General features: G+C 24.1%; 1 protein-coding gene across 4 annotated transcripts; it reads right to left on the reverse strand.

The window, feature by feature from the left end:
* Positions 1–1,096: 1,096 nt before the first annotated feature.
* LOC126900102 (low-density lipoprotein receptor-related protein 4-like) lies at positions 1,097–16,663 on the reverse strand. 4 transcript variants are annotated; one of them, XM_050675564.1, is made up of 20 exons: positions 15,941–16,663; positions 15,669–15,869; positions 13,299–13,480; positions 13,052–13,215; positions 12,149–12,304; positions 11,835–12,079; positions 11,565–11,726; positions 11,254–11,484; positions 9,643–9,775; positions 9,424–9,586; positions 9,199–9,364; positions 8,062–8,407; positions 6,950–7,259; positions 6,559–6,887; positions 6,207–6,428; positions 5,815–6,058; positions 4,093–4,357; positions 3,734–3,878; positions 3,032–3,083; positions 1,097–2,869 (listed from the first exon to the last, which is right to left on the reverse strand). In XM_050675564.1, exons 1-20 carry the CDS (start codon positions 16,101–16,103, stop codon positions 2,849–2,851), a joined length of 3,900 nt encoding a protein of 1,299 aa, XP_050531521.1. In that variant the 5' UTR covers positions 16,104–16,663; the 3' UTR covers positions 1,097–2,848. The 4 variants fall into 4 exon arrangements, with proteins under 4 accessions (XP_050531521.1, XP_050531522.1, XP_050531520.1 ...); XM_050675565.1 differs by having other exon boundaries at positions 12,149–12,283; positions 13,299–13,483; XM_050675563.1 differs by having other exon boundaries at positions 13,299–13,483.
* Between the last annotated feature and the right edge of the window lie 5,006 nt (positions 16,664–21,669).

Below are 21,669 nucleotides of genomic sequence, written 5' to 3' on the forward strand. Positions count from 1 at the left end.
ACATTTTTTAAAATTGACCTGAACAAATCTTCAAAAACTCTTAGAATAATCAGGTTTGTGAAAAAATTCTAAAATAAATTTGAAGTGCTTATTAATTAAAAAATTTATTATTTTAAATTTAAATTTATTACTTATATAGACACTTAAAATAGTACGTATTCAATCTACCGATTAAAACTAATCTGATGAAAGTCCTATATGATAGTGAGGTTTTTCTTTGAACTAAAATACAAACTATGCTTATACTTTATTATTTAATATCAAACGCTAAATCTTTAAACCAGGGACTAAAACTGTAAATGTAAGAAAATTGATATTTCTCTTATTAAGATTCAAAATATACTTACAACCGTTTAAGTAAAAGTAAAATTACCATAAGTATTGGTCAAGTTAACATTAATATAGTTTTTTTTTATTGCAAAACCAAATATAAAATATAAATACATTTATCAAGAATTAATCTAAACTTTTATTTTTTAAGATAAAAATATACTATTTTTTAAATATAAATTATGAATATTTAATATGAAATCTTACATTGAAGTTAACGTCCCTGTTTTTCACTACAATCAATCCGCACTCCTTATGATTGAGTGTTGTTTGATATAAATTAAATTTAAAATGAGAATCAAAAAAGCCTCTAACCTAATTAATAGATTACAAATTTCAATTGTGTGCCTAGAACTACACAAAAGAATTTATTAAAATTATATTGGTGCTTTTTACCTTATAGAATTAGTATCTTTAAACTCTATAAACTCTTACAGCTAAAACACAGACACTCGATGATTATAGTTATTCGTTTAACATTTAATATTAAATAAAATATTAATTTAAAAATGAAAAGAAATCCACACCCATAATTATTAAAATTACAAACTACTGGTTTTTATGTATCAATCAAAGCATTTCAAATAATTTAATACTATAAATACTTTTGTTTTACTTATCTCCAAAACACAAAAATAATGTTACGCTGGTACACTTAACATAATAACATCCCTAATAGTATTTTAGCTTAATTAAAAATATCATTAATATAATTTTAAAAATGAACACAAACTTGCACTCATATATATTAAACAGACTAAACCTAAATTATAATTATAATTTATGGAACTTAATTAAATTTAACCAATTATATCTCTAGAATAAAATATATTTTCTAAAACACGCCAAATAGAAAGACAATAATTCACACAAAATTGTTTACTAAATATTTAGAATCGCACGCAATCTCTATAAATTAATCAAAATCTTAATACAATATATTAAACATTAGAATGTAATTAATATTTAAAATTATATAGACTACTTGTATATTTGCGTTATTTTCTTACGTTGGGGCTCATTATAACGTATGTATAACGCAAATATATTAGGTACATTTCACGATTGCCTGATAATTAATTCGGTTTAGTCAATCGACTTTTAAGTCTACGTATTATGGATGTAAAAGTAGCATAAATAATAAAACGAAATGTCCATAAATATGTATTAAATAAAAATTGTAAATTGTATTTTAAAATGTGTTAAGTTAAAAATATGCGAAAATTTATAAAAATCATAATGTAGTTGACGGTTCTGGTAAATAATAAACTTGAGCCTTACCAATAAATAAAAAAATATTTTTCAATTACAATTGAACAATTATTTTTTAGAATTTCCTATTAAAAAGTTAAGTAAAATAATCATTATTTAAACAAAATGACAAGCAATGCTATTTTTGAAAAAATGTATCATCATTTAGACTAAAGTCGAAAATGGCTAAACCGATAAATTCATCAAAAATACTTAAGATCTACTTACGTCTACCAACACACATATTTATAACAAAACATAAAAACCTGACACCTAACCTATTGTAAACTTAGTTAAAATTATTGTTAATGTTTTGAAAAGTATAAATAACTAATCTAATAGTGGAGCTAACCCGATGATATTTAAGTCTTGCCTGACATTTATTTTTATGATCCTATACTGGCTTACATAAATCCCACTTAATTTTTAATTAGGAATAAGTATTTTAAATTAATTAATTTAATTAATTTTGGCTTTATTAATTTATTTTAAATTAAAATGTATGAGGGCCTTAAAATAAAGAAACGTATTATTCAAAATTGAGAATTATTGGTACGATTTTTATAGATATTTTAAATATATTTAGAATGAAAATATCCTTATAACATTGAACAGTAATTTTTAAGTAACTACTTTACTTATTTAGTTTTAATTTTAAAAATAATTTTTGATTTAACTTAAACGGTTAAAAATTTCATTTATTGAAATGCAAATTTTTTAGCAATTTTAACAACATCGCTCGTTTTATTGAAAACAAGTGATAGTTGATGCGTTTAGTGTATATGAGAAGAACCAACACTTTATTGATAAAATATTATTTCCTGGTACTTTAAAATGAGAATCTCTTAAAATGTCTACTTATATATTCTTTATAATATTACATTCTATATATTAGTTATTCTTATGTTATTTCATAAAACGATAATTAGAAGACTAATTGTTATTAGCAGAAAATATTTTGAATACGGCTTTTAACATCAGTATTGGTCATATTAATTGACAAAAATAATAAAATCAATTTCTTTGTTATAACAAACAACAATGTAAATTATAATACGCTCTTTGATTTTACTAAAAAAATTAATTAGGGGCGCTTAAACCAATTTGCCTTCTAACCGCCGTTGTATTCTAACATTACTAAGATACGTAACACAATTTTGTAGGAACCTTTAAGTAGTAAAAATATCAATAGGTTAATATGTTATATAGTAGATTTTGTTGACAGTGTGTGTACAGAAGTGACTGATTGATGTTTTCTTCAACTTAGTTATAGAGCTACTTCGTTCATCTTATTTAATGAACATTAAAAAAAGAAATTCATTGAGTTAATTAAAAAAACATACAAACAAATTCAAATTGAATTAAATTAACTTAATAGTTAAAAGCAAACATAAATTCTTTGATTTTTTACTATTTAAAATTAATAATTATTTAAATTTTCATCACTCACATCTTCTTCGTAATAAAAATTAATGACATTGATCCAGAACTGCTTCGTAAACCTTAAAAAAATATAATTATTTATATTATTTATTTGTTTTTAATTTCAATGTACTTTAAAATTGAATAAGGTAACAAATAGTGAGATAAACAATAAAAAATAACAAATGATTTTTTCCATTAATGATTTTTTAATTTTTAAGAATTTTGAGTTAAACATTATATTTTTATAATAATTTTAGATTAAATTAATGATGAAAACTTAAAAACATTAAGTCAAAGAGTAAATGTAAATAAAATATAACATAGGAGCACAATAAAAAAAATTAACTGTTTTTTAGAGAAAATTCTTTTGATAACAGTCCCCCGAAAAGTTTCGAAAAGCGCTATTACATGAAAATTAAAAATATACTCAGATGTTTTTAAGCTAAATAACATGGATTTTATTTTTTTAACCCTTCTTTTATATGGTAAATTATTTTTCAATAAAAATTAATACTTAAAATAATTCAGTTTCTATTTGGAATATATGAGAGAAACAATTCTATACCTAAGATTAAATTCGAATCAAATCATAAGATTTAGTCAAATTTAATTTCTAATTCGAACTAAACTAAAAGAAAAAATTATAATCCTCTTACTATATTTAAATATAAATAAAATTTATTTTTAATTATTAATGGTTAGTGTAGAATTTTAATAAAATACTTACATCCATCCCAGAACAATTAATAAGACACCAAAGCTTAATAAAGTATACTTGAACATCATTGCTTTCCAAATAAACTTTAAAAGGCTTAAGCAGTTTTGATATTGATCTTCATTATCATTAATATCTTCTACGACTTTCAATGGTTCTATTTTGTCAATTCAAATTACTAATTAGTTATTTTAGAAAAATTTAAGAATTATAATTAAAACGAACAATTGGGTGTTTCATATTTGTAAGAATATAAAATTTAACAGATTTTTGACAGTATATTAAACTATTTTTTAATACAAAGCTTATACTATACTTATACAAAGCTATATACTACTTTGGAAAAAAAATAGATTTGTTATTTTACATACTTAAACTGCAATCACGGCCGTCTGTTTTATCAGGACATTCACAAATATAATGTTTGTCTCTTCCCAAATATAGACAAAGATGGGTACAATATCCGTTATTGACTGCACATGGATTCCAACCACGTTGTCTTGAGGATGAAATTACTTTGATGTCTATCGGTTCTTTTTTATTAGTATCCATTCTTGCTTCAAATGAGTAAGCATCCAAGTCTCTCTGTTCCAATTGTAAAGTAAACCAGTTGAAGAAGAATATACTATTATCCAACTAAAACATCAAGTCCTTAATAGCAATGACTTATATTTAATGAGAATTATTAATACTATAGAACCTCATTAATCTGTATCTTATGTTGTTCCAGAGTTATATTTTTATGAAATTATGAGGGTTTATCCCTTTTTTACGAAGAATATTTCTAAGTTAATTTATGATTCTAAGACAAAGTTGCACAAACTTAGAGCTATTCAAAATCACTTAAAAATTTTTTAAAATGCATATAATTCAAAAATATTGTAATATAACTAGTCCTTAACAATGATAGTTAGAAGGCAAAATTTTCAAAACAAAACTTTTTGACATACTTTGCAAATGACGAAATATTGATGACATCAAATAATTTCACTTATCATTTATTTCATTAAAATTAAAAGAGAAAAATATTAAATGAAGTTTTAGTGTATAAAATAATCAATGAATAAAATTAAATTTTATAACATTCCTAAACAATGATTTTGAGTTATAAAAGTCAAAAATCATATTATAATTACCCGCGCTGAGGATAATTTTTAGAAAACATTGATATATAATTAAAACTATAAGAAAAATAATGATTATACTTTATACCCGTGTAAAAACCTATTAAATCATTTATAATAATTATATTTTGTATTAAAGGCAAAAATAAACAAAAATAAAAATAGAGAATTAGTGCTATAGAAAAGTAACCAAAAATATTAACTGTATTGTCTTTTAACAATCATTTTTATATCTTTATAGAGTTTAAAGTATTTAGTACTGCAATATCTCATAATCTATTACAATGTTTTAATATTCTTCTACAAACAATTAAGTCTTGTGGGAATTATATTAATGATTAATAAACAAAATTTGACATAATCAATTCTTTATGTAAAGAGAATGTATAGAGTATTCAGTAAGTAAGGAAACGGGTATATATTGTTCTCATTGTTTATAAATATTGACCTGCTTCCTTACTTACTGAACACACTGTATAATGATCTCAAAACTATTACTACCATATATATTAATTACGACTCATAGAAAAATTCAATTTCAATGATATAGAAATTTAACGTTATATAACGTTTAAAAATTGAAATAGGTGTATAATTTCAAATTATCTGATCACATTTCGATAAACATGTTTAGATAGATCTAAATTTTACCCGAGATAAAAATTTAGGTAATTATATAATATTTATTCAAATAAGTTCTAGCTCTTACGGTGATTATATATTAATATCTTAATTTTAAATATTTAGAGTTTTGTGTTTTTATTAAACAGTATTTTCAAATTTATTCATAAAAAGGCTTTAGAAATGTAAGCTAAAGAAATATAACGTACCTTAACTTATTTATATATTAACTATTTTTCTAAAATCAGACTTTCATAAATTTAAATAATCAGGTCCTGATTATTAAGGTTCTATTGTATATATTTGACAAAAAATTGAATACGTTCATATAAACTTTCGAAGACTTACTAAACCTATACCAAATGGACGGACGTTATTATAAATGAGTATTTCACGGTTTTTTCCTTCAAAGTCGCATCTTTCGAGATTATTTGTTACACCATCAGTCCAATAAATCAAATTTGCTACATAATCAATAGTTAAACTGTTTGCAAAATTAATGAATGATTGCAGCACAACTTCTCTATGAGAACCATCTGTCAAGGATTTGACTATTTTTGGAACTGTTCCCCAATCACTCCAAAATATGTAACTAAAAATTGATTAAATTTAATGTTTAATTATTATATAAAAAAGAAATTGTCTTAAAAAATTAAAACAAACATTTTAAATATTTTAATATTTTGTTCAAACTTATTATTATTATTATTATTATTATTATTGTTTTATCTTAAAACTACCCTAGAGTAGGATGAACTGCTATGGACCAAGGTTCTTCATTAGGTTCGTGTATAATTATACGTCTACAAGATCCATCAAGTTTTGAGACTTCGATAATTCCTTCTATTGAATCAGTAAAGTATAAATTATTGGCTATCCAATCGACAGCAATATTATTCAAAGTTCGTATATGTTCATTAATAATCGCTTTTTCATTATGAGGTTCAATCATACTAACAGACCTAAAAAAAATCAATAGCAAAGGAAACACTTAATTTACTTTTGGTGTATATGCTTCCTCAAAACATAATTATATTCAACTATGAACTTTTTGAAACTTCAAATATACAAACATTTCAATTGTCCACTTACCGAATTTGTTTGAGTTCAATATCGTTGTAATAAATTAATTTTTGATTCCAGTGAAAATCTAAATTTATTAAATTTTTGGCCCCTGATATATTCAACGTTTGTGTAAGTAGACTATTGCTACCATCTAAAAGAATTAAACCAATTTCTGACTTAGCAGCATATAAAATTTGATCACCTGTTTCAACTTCACATAAAATTGTATGAGGATTAAGTGACATTCCAATGGGGCATGTACATTTGAAACCACGAGAATTTCGCATGCAAATATGTGAGCATCCTCCATTATCAATGTCACAGACGTTGACAATATCTGGATTAGTTTTATAAAGCTATAACAAGTACATAATACACAGATTATAATTAAAAAAGACTTTAAATAAAACGTATTTACCTCGTAATACTTGATATCAAAAACCCAATAAAGATAATTTATCGTTGATTGAACATATTTACTTTGAATTTGATTAGATTTCACCAATTGATTAGTGTTTATATCAAACCAAAATGACATATTTTCTTTAAAAGGTACACCAAATGGATACTTATTTCCAGTGACTTCAGTCATCCAATCACTGCCATCTAATTTTGTCGATTGCAAAGTATCAAAATAATTGTCAGTCCAATATAGCCTATTATTTTTTTTATCAATACTAAAACCAATTGGCCAACTAGCTAGTTTTTCACTGCTTCGTATAAGAGTCCTAAAAAATACAAAAAAAATTTGTACTAAAAAAATATAATATTGAAATATACTCATATAACATCTGTTAACTATCAATATATATTTTATTTTAACATAAAATCAAAGGATCATTAAAACTTAAATATTTTTTTCTGTCTTTTAATATTTAACTTATGTAAAAAATATTTTATTTTTGACCTAGTATTTCAAAAAGGATATTTTATGGCACATCATTTACGAGTAAAATACAAAAAAAAATTAAATAGTTTCTTTTTCAAACTTAAAATTTTAAAAATTTAGCTATTAATATTGCACGTTGTTGTATTTTTTTTTATAATAACAGTAAAAAATGTTTGATTACACACACTCAGATATTTGATTTAATCTTTGCTATAAAATTGGTCCTTAATTTTCAACACTCCATAGAATATATATTTGTTTAGATATACAAATTATAGAAAATTCCCAGAAAAATATTTTGTAACTCTTCAGTTTTGTAATATAAACCACAGATTTTATATATAATCTATAGTATTTTCATATATACGGACTGATTTTTTAATCATATTTAAGGTATCAAAAAAAAAAAAAAAAAAACACATCATAGTAAAATTAATACCTTCTCAGCTTCGCATCGAAGCTAAAATATTTAAATTATTTTTATTCTGTGAATAATTGAGTGGGTTATGATAAAAAAGTCACTCTGTATAGGGTTTTCAGTAGATTAGGAAACTAATTTCATTTTATTGCATGTAACAATTAACCTGTTTCCTTACTTACTAAACACTCTGTATATTTGAAAATACTATGAATTCACTTACCTATTTGAGCCATCAAAATCAACGCGTTCGATTTTGCCTACTTTACTATAAGTACACCAGTACAAAAAACTGAAGTCTGGGTAAACTGCAAGTGATCTTACATTTCCTATGATATTTGTAACTAAAATAAGTCTATTGCGTCCATCTGAGTCTACTACTTCAATAGTTCCTCTATTATAATCTGACCAATAAATTGAAGCTAAGCTAGATCTCCGACCCATCGGATCTATGGCTAAGCTTTCCGGTTGATAAATATTATTACTTAATACAAGTTCAGTATTACTGAAATTTTGCACGTTTACTTTGAATATGGCTGAAGTAACAGAATCTATCCAGTATACGTCACCTATAATTTCAAATGTATTTTTATTGATTTTTCAAAAGACATCACTAAAATATAGATTTTTATAACTTTCATTAATTGACTTTCTTAATAAAGTAGTGAAAAAGAAGTATCTTAATTTAATCGATGTAGAAGTAAAATAATTATACACGATTTAAATAGCAAATAAATAAATTGTAAGATTTAATTAACATTTTAAAAATAATAATAGACTAATTTAAATATAATTTAAATGGTACAAATATCATTTTCAAAAAGCTGTTTGAATGATTTATTGGATATAATATAGAATATTTTTTGGAACTAAAAGAATTTGGACAATATTCTCTGTTAAATCGCGTTTTTACTATATTTTTTAAGTATATCATATTTATTCATATATCTGTATCTTGGGTCTAGAATGATAATCTACAATAATAAAAACAAATTCCTATTTTCAAATATCTACTGTAGAAAAACTAAATATTTTGGTAGTATCATCTGAGTTACATCTTAAAATAAATCTCTGATTCTACTTAAAGAAACTTTAATCATGTTTCAAACACACTTAAGAATTCTATTGTAGTTTTTTGAATATAAAAAAACAAATATCCGTTTTTGTAGTTGGAACCTTTTAGAACCAATATGTAGATATAATAATAAAGTTACTCATTAATTGAGTATCATTAAAAAAAAAAAAGTTCAAATAAATGATGATATGCTAAATAAAGGTATTTTAATAAATATTATAGGAATATAATTTTATACATTATTTCAATAATGCATTTTCACTATAAAATTTTTATATAACTAACCTTTGATATTGTCCATGCCAATTAGACTTACAGATTTTAGATTTTTTATAGGTAGTATTGTATCTTTAAAGTAAGGTGTATCAAATGATAGCATATGAATTTTCGAGGAATGAGCCATTAAAATGAACTTGGAAGGAAATATGACACATTTCTTTTTGTTTTGTGGCTGTAATTAAAAAGTAAAAGCTTTTTATGAGAGTTTTAGTAAATTGTAATACAACGCACCTCAAGAGTGTACCCTATTGGACATGCACAAGATCGACGATTACGTAATGGTGATGATAGGCATATGTGTGAACAACCTCCATTGTTAAAGTGACAAAAAGAATGAGCTATATATTGTCTATCATTAAATATTTGGATATCCTTAAATCCTGTTATGTTTTGTCTGTAAATTTTTTTAGATTAATAAAAAGTCGTACAGTTAATTTTTTTTTTAGATACCGTATAACGTCAATTGTAACTTGTGAATTTTGTGTTTTATTCATTTTATACATGGTATTCGTATTTGTATCGGTCCAATATAAATAGTATTTATTCACAGCAAGACCATGAGGACTCATTGTTGAATTAAACTCTAAACAATTACACGTAAAAATTATTGAAGTTTAATTTAAAAAAAAAGGATAAAAATAAATTGTCAATGATAAAATGGAAAAGTAGTGATAATTTGCTCCAAACTGAGCACTGGAAAATCCTTGCACCTTTTTCTTAATAAATTGTGCAAAATGTATACAGAATGATTTTATCATTGCCTACCCAATAACACACAAAATAAAATTAAAACCAAACTTTTTTAATTACAAATTTTTTCAAATTATTAGCTATTTAAGTTCATCAAGAAATGAACTTGTAAGGTTGACAGCTTTGTTTATACAAATAAAAACACATATTTTAAATTTGATAAAATGTTTGAGGTTTTTTTATTAATATTAATTGGAGTTTGAATTTTTAAAATAACTTAATATGTTTATGAAATATAATTCTTTATTTCTCGCATTTTTTAATGAAAATTTCCATAAAAAATTAAATATTATTACTTAAAAGTGCAAAATATTAATTTTGCTATATTATGCTATATTAATTACACATCTTATTAGATATTATAGATTATTATTTATTTTCATATTCGATTGTTGTTTTTGTAGTAGTCAGTTTGACCACAGACTATATATCACTTATTGATTATAAAATTTAATTGATAATATATTATAGCGCAACATATGGTTATATTTTTAGTTTTAAAATTTTATTTATTTAGTATTTAGTTTGTATTTTATATTTAACAGTAATTTACTAAAAAATATTGATATCATCAATAAAATTGTTATTATTAACAAAAGTAAAACTATTGTGGTTCTTCTCTTAAAAAAATTAACTTGACCTTTCTCTTCCTTTTAAAATAATTAAATAATTCTGGCATCATGCCTGTACAATGTATTTAAAGGTGAAAAATAAAAACTGTCCTAAATCTTGATTTCTAAGAGAGTTAAAAGAGATTGGCCTTTTGGCAAAAATTATATAATTTTCAGTGAAAACTGACCGATCTTATCATTTTTTGTATAACAAAGGAATATTTAAATCATTCAAAATTATTTCAAATTTTTTTTTATATTGTAAATAGTTAAAAATAAAAACGTCTCTTTGACAATTTTAATTAGTAATAATATGAATTATACACTTGAGTTTTAATATTATTTTAGAAAAATTACAAATAAAAGTCAGAAAATATCAAATCACGTTCACTTATAAAAAGTTAAGTTAATTTTAAGCATTATAAGTCTATTTATTACTAACACTTAATAATTCTTGATTGACACAAAAATTAGAGTACTTTAAATGTTAAAACAATTTTTTGAAATATATTATAACGTGGACAATGTTTCTTGTATATAATTTCCATTGCATAATTTAATTAAATAAATTAACCAAAAGGTATTTAAAATTTAATAATATGGAAGGATATTGAAATCTACAAAAATAGTAATTCTATACGTTTTCCAGTGCTTTTATTTATAATTGTTACAATAAACATTATTTAATTTGTATACTAACGCAGAATGATTGTGCTATTTTCATTTTTGTTTTTTTTGTCTAGCGGAAAGGACTCTATTGTACGTTTTTCAACATCCACCCAATATAATGTCCTTGTGAACATGTCGATCGTTAGACTAACTGGATTTTTTAAATTACCTTCAAAGAATGTGTTTCGACAACAACCATCCATACCAGCCATTTCTATCTTTGGTTTAGCCTCATGTGTACTTATCCAGTACATATACCTCGCTGTAGGTGTAAATAGTCATTTAAGACTTCGGAAATAGTATAAAAGTCACAGAATTAAATAAAAATATATAAAATATTACTCGATGGGTCTAAAACTAGTGACCTCGGCGATTCAAGCTTTTCCCATATAACAATAGTTCTATTTTGACCTTCATAGTCAGTTACTTCGATGGTATTTTCAACAGAATCAGTAAAATACAATTTTTTTGTTATCCAATCAACCGCTAATCCCGAAGGAGATACTTAAAATCGAATTTTATTAATGTATTTAAATCAAATATTTTATAAAAATTTATATTTAAACATAAGTATAAAAAATAAATAATATGTTCTCGAAAAATTAGTCTTACCAACTCTATGATTTATAATTATGTTGATTTTTGATGAAATGGTTTCAATTTTGGAAATAACCTGTTTGCAAGGGTCAGACCAAAATATAAAACCATTGTCCCAATCAACTTTTGAAGTTGATTGAGAGAGGTTTAATTGTATTATTTCGTCATGAGTGTAAGTTAAGTTATTTAGTTTTATTATTTGCAATCTATCAACGCCATTCATTAAAATAAATATTTCATTTGTTGTTTCACATGTACGACTGAAATTGAGAATAATATGCTATTTAATATTACACCTTAAGCCTACACAATCTTTAACATAACGATACCTGTCATTAGCAAGCTTCAAATCATAAGGACATTTACATATAAAACTAGTATTCATGGGCAAACATATGTGAGAGCAATTGCCATTATTTACGCCACAACTATTAATAATTTCCGGAACAAAACTTTGATGAAGTCTGTTAAAAATAGGACTTTGACTTAAAAATTGTAAATTTTTCTTATAAATATATAATAAGAATTAATCACTTATGGCTAAAAATTTAAAAATTAAAAAACATATTTAAAATATTAATTTAAAACTAAAAAATATTGAACTAAAAAAAAGCCACAAAAATTTGTGTATACATATTCCGAAAACAATGTTACCTTCATCAGAGCTAAATAAAAACAATTTTTTTATAATATCATTATAAAACAAAAATTACAAAACCATTAATATTTTTACATTAAATATTTTACTTCAAAGTTTTAATTATGATAATATATATGTACAATAAGGATATAACTCAAAAATTATGCTTATTGACATTTTAGTATTACTGAACTCTAATATCTTATGTCTAATGATTGAGAGTTTATGAATGAAAATTACAGTGAACTTGTAATAATTTTAAGTCAAATAATTCTCAATATAATATAGCTATTAAAAAAAGTCAAAATTTTGAAGTCGTTTACCTCAAAATTTTTTGAGATATGTTCTTATTGTAATGATATTATGATATAATACTTGAGTTGAAATTAAGAATTAACATTTTTAAAGAATTGTACATATTGATGAAGTATAATTTATCTATCAGAGCTAAAGGGGATTAAGTCCATGTAATTTGAAAGGACTTAATCACCTTTTAGCACTCATAGAATCAATTATAATTGTAAGAGTAATTTTAAAATTAATGAATTAGATAATTTGCATGATTTAAAAAAAAGTCCTAAGTCATTTATACCGTTTAATTTTAATGGCAGAACCAAGACCTTTCCTAATGATTTTTAAGTCCTCGCCAGTTTCCTTATTAGCAGATTGAATACTTTTTGTGTACCAATCTACCCAGTAAAGATGTTGATCAACGATGGCTAGCCCGGAGGGATCAGATAATTTTCTTTTAATTACCTAATTATACAAGTATATATATATTTTATATATACATATATATATATACAAATAATAGCATATTAACTAAAAAATAGACTTACTGTTCGGCGGTTATTTCCATTCAAAGAAATACAAAAAATGGCTCGTAAGCTAATATCTGCCCAGTAAACTGTGTCACTAGATAAATCCACAGCTATTCCAGAAGGAGTAATTATATTATCTTTAACTAATATTCTCCTATTTGTACCATCCATGTCCATGATTTGCAATACCGGATTCTCTTCTACTATTCAATGAGTTGTAAAAATAAAGAAAATATTAAAATAATATTATAAATAATTAAAATACTTGTTTTTCTATATCATACCTTTAAAGTAGTAAATAATAAATCATATCAATTTAAAACGAGAATTTAATATATCAACATAAGATTTTATTTTTTATTCAAATTTTATAACAACGAAAATTCTTTTGTCATATAGAAAACAGATATTATTATTCAAGTTCGTAAATTTTGTTACATATATGATGAAAAATTCATGGCGCATAATTTCTTTGGACAGTTTTGGATGAGCATATTTTTTTTTTTTAACAGCGTCGAGAACATCGATCATAAACTATTTCAAATTTTGATACATTCAATCAAATTAAACCCAAGATATAAAAACTTAAAATAAATTTCTCAAAAACAAAACCTAAGTAGAATAATTTGGATATAAAGTTTTGGTTTTAATTAATTTCTTATATGAATAACTTACAAAAACTATAAAAACGAGATAATACATCATTGAATTATACTGCATAAAAAACATGTAATTTTTTAATATAAATATAAAATAGTGATTTTATTCCTCAAACCCAATTAAAAATATGGTATTCATTAAGATTTAATATTATTAATAAAGAATGATTCTCAATATAAGTAAAGAAACAGGTTAATTGTTACAAACAATCATAACAATAGAAGTCTATTTTCTTAATTAACTGAACACCTTAAATATCGTCCAAGAAGAGCAAGAAAATTTCATAAACAATTATACTGACAATTTTATTGTGAATTTAATTTTGCGTTTCTTTATTAATACCAAATTTAAATGTAAATTAATCCTTTCTAATTAAATTTAAGACTCTTTAGAGTCTAGGAAAATATATCGATAGATTTACTCAAATTATTCAATAAATTGTAACACATAGAAGCATATGATTTCAATAATAAAAATACAAATAATATTTATATTTCCTTCTACTACAATTATTACATTTAAACTTATTATTCATTTGAATATCAGTTAAAATTTACTTTTCTCGTGAATCAAAAATAAGTCACTTGTATTTTATACTTTGTATTTATAACATCCAAATTTATAAACAATTATAGGAGATCTAATATACTTTTATACTTGTTAGATAATTTTAACAAAAATATTAAAGTTTATATAGACAAAATGCCAAAATTATAGGGGATAATTTAGGTGCTAAAAACCAAATTTTCTATTGTATAAATTAGTTCTCAAACTTAATTATTTAAAAAAAATTGCGAAATTCGTGTTATAACAAATACTTCTTAATGAAAACAATCATTGAGAATTATTTTGTCGTAGGTTATTTCATAAAAGTGATAAAAATTTAAATTGTTTTGCTAAATATTTCGTAATGTTTTACATGTATAAATATAGAAAAATCAATGTCATGGCATCAAATTATTAGATTTTCAATCATTATTTCATGATTTTACAGTTTTTTAAGATTTGTACTCTTAATTTTTTTATTTTTAATGCTATAGTTAAAAAATTACTAATGATAAAAAAATATCATATAGGTAATGTATGTATAATTTAAATATTATAATCATCAACAAACAAATGAATCTATGGAAAATAAATAATTTTAAAAGTTTGCTTGTAGAGTAATAAGGTTTTGAAAGATAAAAATGTTTACAAATATGTAAACTATATAACTATGCATATCTTATCAACTTTGAAAATAAAAATAGCAACATTCTCGAGGGAATGTGTGATGATTTTTTTTACCGATAACTCTTTATACTTTGCGTGTTAATAAAAAGTTAAACCAAAAATTGTTCACAAAACGTGACAATAGTACAAAAAACCAGGTCATATTAAATTTCCGACTAATAACTAAAATAATCTTCTGGACTTAATAAACGTGTAATGTAATTATTGTGAAACTAGCAATATGTAGTAAAATATTACGTTTTGGTTCTTAAATAATTTTTGAAAATTTTTNTAATTACCTCAAGCTATTATAAAAATTTGACAACTACTATAGTTCATTACTTTCGTGCTAATAAATATTTTTATAGTAACATTTTCATTGAGAGTTTAACTAAAACTTAAAGTAACAAACTTTTTTTTAGTATATAGTAATATTTAAAAACACTATTTAAAATATCATTGTAACAATGTAAATGTAAAACATTAAATAAAATAGTATGGTCAATTATTACTCACCATAATCAATCCAAATGATCATCCGTTTAGTTGGAATCGCTGTAATATCTCTAGGTTGGTGTATTTTTTTGTCGGTCAAAGAATGTCTAAATTTACCATTTAATGATATTACTTCAATTTTGAAGGAATTTTGAAGAGAAAAGAAAATTAATCCATGTAACCAGTCAATGGCTGCATTATTCGATTTACAGCATAATACATCTAAATTTTTTTTTTTTTAATTTGTGTTTATAATTATACAACAAAACAATTTTTATTAATTTGAAAATTACCTAAAATACTTTGATTTATTTGTTTAATGCTATTAACCAAAGGATTAGCAGTTATAACTAAGTCACCATTGATATGGTAATCAATAGATACGCAACTTCCTATCATTGTGAATAAAAGCGAGGATTCGTTCATTTGCTGTAAAAATAAAACCAATATTTGCATTTAAAATATAAAATAGTGTCACTATTTAAAAAATAACAACTTATGTTTGGTTGAAATGTGTTTTGGATTTAGTTTTGGGTATTGAGTGCATACTTGATACCATCATAAGCAATACATTTATTTCAACTCTTGATTTAAATTACTTATATTAGTACTTAAGCTAAAGTTACTTGTCTTTGACTTATAAAAAAAACTAATAAGAAATAATTTAATATATAGAATGATCAGTAAGTAAGGAAACGGGTTTCTATTGTTCCCATTGTTTGTAACAACTGACCTGTTCCCTTACTTACTGAACATCCTGTTTAATGTAGTAAGTTATAAAAGTTCAGACTTAATGCCAAAAAAGTTTACTATTACTTCAAAACTTAAATAAAGGATGAGTTCATGTAAATTTACACCAAAATTAACCTATGACATGTACTCGAGTCAAAAATGCAAAAAATAGAATAACTTTTGAATTTTCGCTGAATAAGTGTTTTTTGTGTGAGCCAAAAAAATACATGTTTTCTAATATTATGAATTTTTATAATGTATGCCACTGATCAAATATAAATAAATATTTCCCAAAGCTATAATATAAAGGAAAACAACATTTTCAAGAAAATATACGGAAAAATAACTTGAAAATAAGTGAATTCTATTCGCGATTAAAAAAATATAAGATGTGATTTTTTAAAATGATTCTCCGTATGTTTTTGTTAAATATGATGTTTTTTATAACATTATATCAAATTAAAATTGTATGTATTTGTATAACCCATTAAATATTAAGTTTATTGTAAGAAAAAATTATATCTAATTGTAGATTTTAGGAGTAACTTTCGAAAATTAAATGGGAACCAAATAGTATTGTTTTAATTCTATATGGAGAATAATATACAACTAGAGTAAATGTAATTTTTATCTGTAGGCTAGAAATGTGCGGCAACGTTGAAGAAATGTCGCGTTTTTCATCTGTTCGTTATGGTAAAAATAGAGCGTCGCTGAACACAGCCCATTTTACACAGTTTCCAAATCTTTAAATGCTAATATCTCAAAAAGTAATAATACAAAACTGGTTATAACCAGTTTGATAATTATCAATCAGTCAAAATATTATTTAGACCATTCTCGATGTAACAGTAAAAAAAAATAATAATTTAATTTTCGCAAATTAATCCTTTTTATCTTCTTTTAGACACAGCGGTGTGATTTTTAATAACAATATCCCCCTATATTTTCGTTAAATAATGATTTTTTTATAAAAAATTATAGACTAAAATTTATTTTTATAATCCATTGTAAATGTAAAATGTATCGTAAGAAAAATGTATTCCTAAGGTTCAATTTTAGGAGTAACTTTCAAAAATTAAATGGGATCTTATTAGGATTTTTTTTTTACTATTGCATGGATAATTGTTTAAATAAAATGTTGACTGATTAATGTTGACTGAGATATTAGTATTACAAGATTTGGAAAAAGTGTAGAATGTTCTGTGTTTAGTCAAATTTTAATTTTACAATGGCTTAGTATCTTGACAGTTAACCTGCATCGTACTTTTTAGATTTTAATTATTAGGCGTTCATTTTTTTAATGGCATCAATTTTGTTTCAAAATGTTTAATGTGTAGCTTTATAAGTACTATCATTTATACAAATTCTTATAGGGTTATTAAAGTTTCAAATTCTGATAACCTTAAATTTTATCAGAATTTATGTTAAAGTATCGTAATCATACTGAGAAGCTAAACAAAAATTCAATTTAAAATTATAGAAGTGATACTTTTTGACCACTTATTATATAATCAAAAAATAATTATAATATTGAGGTTTTTTTAGCTACAGCTTTTTTTCAGTATATCAACCATGAGGAATTTTATTAGTTTATCCCTCATACCACTTACGATTGTCAACATTAGTTTTTTAAATTATAATGTACATAATTAACATACCTAATCAATAATATTACCAGTGAGTAACTACTTTCGGATTAGTATTCCAGAAGTTTTTAATATTTTAATGTAATGATTAGAGATGAGGTGCAAGTTTTGTTATTTTTATCATTAAACATCTCCTTCTCCGACCTAGTTAAGACAACTTATAGTTACAACATGACACGGTTCTGCGTCGTTTCATGTTACACGGACCCGTCCCACCTTCATCAGCCATCGCCCAACAACGTGTATATGACTAACACCACGTGCCATACAACACAGTACAAAGTCCAGCGAGTGCCGCACGTCCGACGACGGAGCCGTCCCAAATATAAGTCGTCCCGTGTTAGCGCCTTGAACGTTCGTCTGGATACCGTCAACGCATCTTTTAGTAACCGATAATTTCATCGCAATTGTGGATTACATACGCTTGGGCGTACTGTTTTTTAAGTGAATTATTGTTTGTTTTTTTCTTTAAATATACGGCTCATCACCACTACTAGTACAATTTGATGTCGTCAATGTTATTTGAGATCGCGCAATTAATAATTTGTGTCAAATAGTTACCGTTCTCTAAGTTAATAACCTATCTAGAATATACAATTTAATGAGCTTAGTGAAATGAAATCAATTCTTCATAAAATTACACCAAGACACATTGCATTCTATATTTTAAAGTAAATCTTGTTGATTTAATTTTACTATATAATATTGAACTAAATGGGATACCTTTAAGGCGTATTAACAATAATTTTTAAATAAATCATTAGCTGAAGATTTTTGTACGATATTTATTGTTTAATCAACACAAATGTATTGGAAGAGTGTAAAACTTAAATAAAAAGTTATGAATAAGTAATTAACTATACTTAGTATTGAGTAATCTATGGAGTTAAAAATCATAGATTATATGAATTATTGCTACAATAGACAGATCTCCTCATTATGCAAATGAACATTTTTCAACTACAAAAAAAAATATGAATAATTTATGTTGTAATTTTTCATTCATTGTTGATGTTCTAAATGCTTAATAAACTATGGAGAAGTTAGTGGAATAATGAAATAGAAGATGGTAAGGAATTACAAAGAGCTTGAAAATCTCGCAGAGAACAATAGGGAAAGAAATTTATGGAAAGACGAAATGCACGAGAAGAAAGAAAATTATACTATATTCCTAGTCTGAAAAATCTGATGTGTTTAATTAAGCTTATCATATTTAACCGCGAAAATAGGGCTATTTGGAGAGATTAAACTATCAAATTGATTTTATTTTATAATCCAAGTATATCCGAAAGTTGAAATCAATTTTGTTTTAAATAATACTTATTCACAGACTACTGATCTTATTTAATTGCTATCCTAAACTAAAAAAAAAAATAATAATAATAACGAGGATATTAAAATTTCCAACATATTTATCGGTAAATGTTTCACATTTTTAAAATACTAAAAAATATGTCGACTTTTAGTTTTTGGATTGTTATTTTGTTGAATAAAAAATGTTTACGCCACTAAACGTTTTTTTCTAACATTGTACCAGAAGGTAATACAATTATCATCATTCTTAATAATAATTAATAATATACTTTAAGAATCTTGTCATTTGATCTATATGAGTTTAATTATATCAATATCAATTCACAATAATGGCGTCAAAATACTCCCTGTTTCCCATGTAGATTTTAATAGCCCATAATAGAATCAATAAATTTATTAAAGAGATTCAATTAAACTTTTAGAGAGTGTATGTCTATTCTCTTTATCTAAATAATGAGTAATATGTGAATATTTTTAATGTGAAACATATTTTGTAACGTTCTAACCGTTTGTTTTGCGTGATGCCTTTCTATCCACTCAGCTCGGTAATCTCTTCTCTCTCACTGCACTGAACTCGTATATCAATAGAGTATGTATGATTATGAAGAAAGAGATAGAGGGACATATGTGCCCGTGAAAAATATGTGATTCTTAAAAGTGGTCCTGTTAGCGTATCATAAGCTATAGTTAAGCGCCATTATTGGAATCAAAGGAGGGGACATCCTAAAAAAATTCTAACATCAAACATTGGTTCTTTAAGCACATCATATGTGGTTAATTTAATTAAGAAGGCAAGGGAGAGAACATGTTCCCCCAGTAGATAAATGTAGATTGGATACAAATAGCTTTAGTGAAAATCAACGACCAAATATCAAAGTAATACCGTCAGAAGCAGAATCGAATATTATTATTACAGAAACAACTAATCAAAAGGATTGAGCATCCTCAATTTTTAAGAATATTTATTTTCTCTTAATTAACCATTATTTTGTTCATATTTTACATACAAAATAGTTTCGACTCTTTACATTTGCCAGGCACTGAGTTGGCTCACATTATTTTTGTTATACATTTTTTTGGCTTGATGTATTTTCTAAAATGATGTAATGATATAAAAATTAAATAAAAAATTCCAAATTAAGCCATTACAAAATATGTTTATTTTAAAAACTTTTTTTCCGAATATGAAGAATGAAAAGATTACTCTTACCTCTATTATATTTTTCCTTTATAATATTCTGAAGTTTAGTGTAAACCATAACTAGATTAACATAAAACTAAACTAAATATAATGATTTGTAATTTTAATTTTGTATTACTTATCCTCCAATAGCAATTTAAAAAAATAATATTATAAAATCATTATTATAACATTATTAAAAAAAAAAAAAAAGTGCTATCAGGGATGTTTTTCTACATGTCCAGATAATAAATAGACAATGTAAATAATGAAATAATAAAGATAACAATAAATAAAAGAATAATATTTAAAAAACCCAGCACAGGGGGTCGCGGCGCAGTGGTGACGTGGCATAGTTGGGTCCAGTATAATGATATCTGACAGTGATTAAAATCACTATCATAAAAAAAGCTTCGATGCAAATTTGTAGATAGTGTTTAATTTTAAAAAATTGGTGGATTATTCCAAAATCTACATGATCTCCTATTTCCTTATTTATATTCTGATTACAAGTTTTATGATTTATAAGTGTAATATATATACAGTATTTATCTTAAAAATATATATAATGATTCATAGATTTTTCAAAAAGTTATAGTTTTATAAAGTTAAAATATAAAAATAAATTTTTTTTACAAAAAATCGATTTTTTTAATTAACTTTGATGTCTGTTTTTACCGTGAAGACAAAATAAAGTCCAAATTTTTTTTTTAATATTAAAGTATATTATATAAGCGTTAATTTAAGTTATATTTAAAAGTGTCAGTTTCCGGTACAATTTCAAAAATTAAGTTGAAAAAGTTCTACTTTCAATATGAATTTTTTAGTTTTGTACCCACCTGTATATAGGTAAATGGTCCGATTTAAAAAAAAATATGTCGAATGAAAGATGTATATAAATACTACTTCTCGTGAAGAAATTGTATTGATCCATACATTTTTCAAAAAGTTATATAAATATAAAGTTAAGCATGTAATATATAAAATCAAGAATTTTAATACAAAAATGGCATTCGGAATTTTTTTTCCATAATAAAGTATATTACATAAGCTTTAATTTAAGATATATTTAAAAATGTCAGTATTTCCAGAACACTTTCAAAAGTTAAGTTGAAAAAGCTGTCATTTTGAATTCCCCCTGGGGGCAGGT

Source organism: Daktulosphaira vitifoliae, unplaced genomic scaffold, assembly GCF_025091365.1.
Source record: "Daktulosphaira vitifoliae isolate Bord-2020 unplaced genomic scaffold, ASM2509136v1 Scaffold_2, whole genome shotgun sequence".
NCBI classification, from domain to species: Eukaryota; Metazoa; Arthropoda; class Insecta; order Hemiptera; family Phylloxeridae; genus Daktulosphaira; species Daktulosphaira vitifoliae.

Excerpts from the sequence above, each read along its gene's own strand:
- LOC126900102 (XM_050675563.1), bottom strand. The coding sequence starts at position 16,103 with ATGCAAATATTGGTTTTATTTTTACAGCAAATGAACGAATCCTCGCTT. Across the intron at positions 9,365-9,423 it reads CAATAGGGTACACTCTTGAG|CCACAAAACAAAAAGAAATG; the intron begins GTGCGTTGTATT and ends TTTTAATTACAG. Across the intron at positions 4,358-5,814 it reads GTCCATTTGGTATAGGTTTA|TTGGATAATAGTATATTCTT; the intron begins GTAAGTCTTCGA and ends TTGATGTTTTAG.